Source organism: Triticum aestivum, chromosome 2A (genome assembly GCF_018294505.1).
Source record: "Triticum aestivum cultivar Chinese Spring chromosome 2A, IWGSC CS RefSeq v2.1, whole genome shotgun sequence".
Classification (NCBI taxonomy): Eukaryota; Viridiplantae; Streptophyta; class Magnoliopsida; order Poales; family Poaceae; genus Triticum; species Triticum aestivum.
The window spans coordinates 14,349,241-14,352,263 of NC_057797.1; the positions used below are offsets into that span (position 1 = coordinate 14,349,241).

At 50.3% G+C, this 3,023-nt stretch overlaps 1 protein-coding gene across 1 annotated transcript; it reads right to left on the reverse strand.

Annotated features, from left to right (window-relative positions):
- Positions 1-695: 695 nt before the first annotated feature.
- LOC123191332 (probable amidase At4g34880) lies at positions 696-3,023 on the reverse strand. The gene is made up of 4 exons (XM_044604117.1): positions 2,884-3,023; positions 1,936-2,172; positions 1,651-1,852; positions 696-1,052 (listed from the first exon to the last, which is right to left on the reverse strand). The coding sequence occupies exons 2-4, from the start codon at positions 2,166-2,168 to the stop codon at positions 696-698; spliced, it is 792 nt and encodes a 263-aa protein (XP_044460052.1). The 5' UTR covers positions 2,169-2,172; positions 2,884-3,023.

The following is a 3,023-nucleotide window of genomic DNA, read 5'->3' on the forward strand; positions in this document are numbered from 1 at the left end:
ATGAAACTGGGAGCTGATCCTTCTTTCATTAAAATGAAAAAAGAAGAAGAATCAAACGGGTGCTGGTGTGAGAGGAAACGTCCATGCAATATCGTTAGGTTAAGCCAGAGAAGTCTACTGCTTTAGGCCTTCTTTGGTTTGAAGGAATTTTGTAGGATAGGATTTTCATAGGAAAAGCCCTTTACTGTCCTTTTGTTTGTAGGATTTGAATCATATTCCTATGGAGGAATTCTTCCTATCCTCCACATTTCATAGAAAAATAAACATTAGATTAGACTCGATGAAAAAAGTTCCTATGATGTGAAACAAGGAACACCTCTTTCCTATTCATAGGATTTGAGATGCTTCTAATCTCATTTCCTACAAGTTTCCTATTCCTATGATAGTTTTTCTACCCTATGACCAAAGGAGGCCTTAGTTAAATTCTTTATTGTCCCCAGTGGAGGGTGCTGCTCCCAGAGAAGAGTATGGATGCTTTCTTTTGCTGTAACGTTGGCTGGAGTACTCTATTGTCTACCTGTAGATGGTGCTTGTTGCTTCACCTTTAGTGCCACGTTGCTAGTTTACTCAGCGTTACTTGCTGGACCAACAAATAATACTTCCAGATTTATTCTTTTACAAGTAGACATAAAAGTGTGGAACCTATTTAGGGTCGTAAAGTGTTACATTGTCACTACTCAAGAAGTTATCTTTAGCTAGGGCTTGAACATGGGTTGCCTTCTAACTTTGGTAGCCTGCTCGAAAGCATAGGCCACCTCGATCAGCCTCGGCTCGTACCCCTGCAGCCCGCCGAAACATATGCCAAAGGGGACCCCCTTCTCGTCGTAGCCTGCCGGCACAACGATGCCAGGATGTCCACCGATGGCGAGAAGGCTAGAAATAACGCTGTTAGGCGCCACGATCGCGTCCAGTTGGCGTTCCTTCATCAGGTTCTCTAGCCCTTCCACGTTCAGTTCCTTCAGGCGACCGATCGCGGCTCTCTCCCTGGGGCCGATGCCGTTTGTGTTTTGGGCCGAGATAAGGTCGGGCTGCCTGAAATCTTTCAGTCTCTCCTGCACCAGCATATATAAGGAGTAAGTTGCGTTAACTACCGTGTTGATTCTACCTTATTAAAGTTTTATTGCCTCGTGATCACGGGAACAGGAATCTATAAAGAAACAGTTTGACTAATTCACATCTAGATGTTTTTTAAAGATGTCACATCTAACCTCCCACAAATATATAATGCAGCAACAAGAAACAAAAAAAAAAACTAGAACAAAAAAAGACTACAAACAGAGTGAAAATCAGCTTAGATGTGACATAACTATGTCACATCTAGACCCATGCCCGGCAGGCGTCCTGGATGGGTTCTCAGGTATTAGATGTTAGGTTTGGCTGCGATGTCTGTTTGGTATTAGGCCTAGGCTATCTGCGCCCCTTCATCAGTTGGATAGAGGTGCTTAGACGGCGGCTTTAGTCTTACTGTTGTATTACTTTGTAAGGTCTTGTGAGAATAATTAATAAAGTGGCCGTATGCATCGCCCAGATGCAGAGGCCGGGGGTCATCCTCCTTTTCTAAAAAAAACATCTAGATGTGTCCTAAACAGACCCATAAAGAAATTGAGAGATTTGTGAGGATATGAAATATGGATTCAGTTGGGCACTTGCCTCCACAGGATGATTGTTGTTGAAGGCTATGATGTCTGCAAGCGAATGGACCGGGGAGTGGACCAAGTCTGCCAAGTAGGCGTTTATGCTTAGCTTGAACTCTGCCTGCATCGCAATCGCCTCGTTGGAACCAATCTCATCCAATAGAGCGCTCAAATTGGCAGCGACGTCCAGCTTCTCAATCACCACTGCTCCGAGTTCCCTTAGGAAAAATCAGGCCAGGTCATCTGCCTGTCATAATCATGTTCATCGGTCGACAGTGAAATGTAAACCACCACAACTAACCTCATTGTGGTGAGGTGCTGCTTGTACACATTCAGCTGCGTCTGCCCATATCTCTGGAAGAAGCCATTGGGGACGCCGATCCTCTTCCCTTTCAGCCCGTCTTTCTTCAGGAACTGCGTGTACCCGCCGTGAGGGATGTACTTGGACGCTGATCCGGTGGCCGCGGCGTCGTTCTCGTCGTAGCCGACGATGGCGTCCAGCACGTGCACCGCGTCCGACACCGTCCGGCACATGGGTCTGCATTTTTTTTCGATGAAGCATCAACTCAAGTTCATACATATATAATTGGGGATTACCAAGCAAGAAGAAGAAGAAGAAGAATTGCCCACCCGACGGTGTCCTGCAACGGGGTGATGGGCACGACGCCGGCCCGGCTCGTGAGCCCGAGGGTGGGCTTGATGCCGACTACCGAGTTGAACGAGGACGGGCAGAGTATGGAGCCGTCGGTCTCGGTGCCCAGTGTGTGGCTTGCAGCCCATGAGCTGGAGAGCGCTCTGCAGGATGGGGCGCGTGCAGGGGAAGCTGCTCCTCTGGCGGTCGTCCGCGACGGCAATGTATAGCGGCGGCTGCTGCTTGGCGACGGCCATGTCGTCCCCTGCCCTGACTAATTCTACGACCAAGCGGCGAGCGGAGGAGAGAAGGGACGAATAGAGCGGGGCGTCGAGGAGGAGCTCGTGGGGCAGGGGTGTTTGAGCCCGTGCGGGCATTGTCGCGGCGTGCAACACCGAGGTGTTGTCGTGCTTGGTCCAGACACGGGATTAATGTGCAAGGGATGAGACGGGAACTCCGTCGGCGCCGACGCCAGACCGCATCGCTGCCGCCGCCGGCATGGCCGAGGACACGGAGACGCGGTCCGCGTCGGCGGGCGCAGAGGAGAGGGAGGAGGGCGAGATCGAGGAGGACCGGAGGTTCCAAGAACGGAGAAGATCCGGATTCCGGAGGACTAACCTGACGCCGTGCAGTTGACTCGAGTGTGGTTCGCTATGTTGACGCCGTCATGATGCCGGCAGCACAGAGGAACCACGGACGAGAGCTCAGATCCAATCTCCGGTGAAGACGCGGTGGTGTGGTTCTGTTAGGAGGGTATT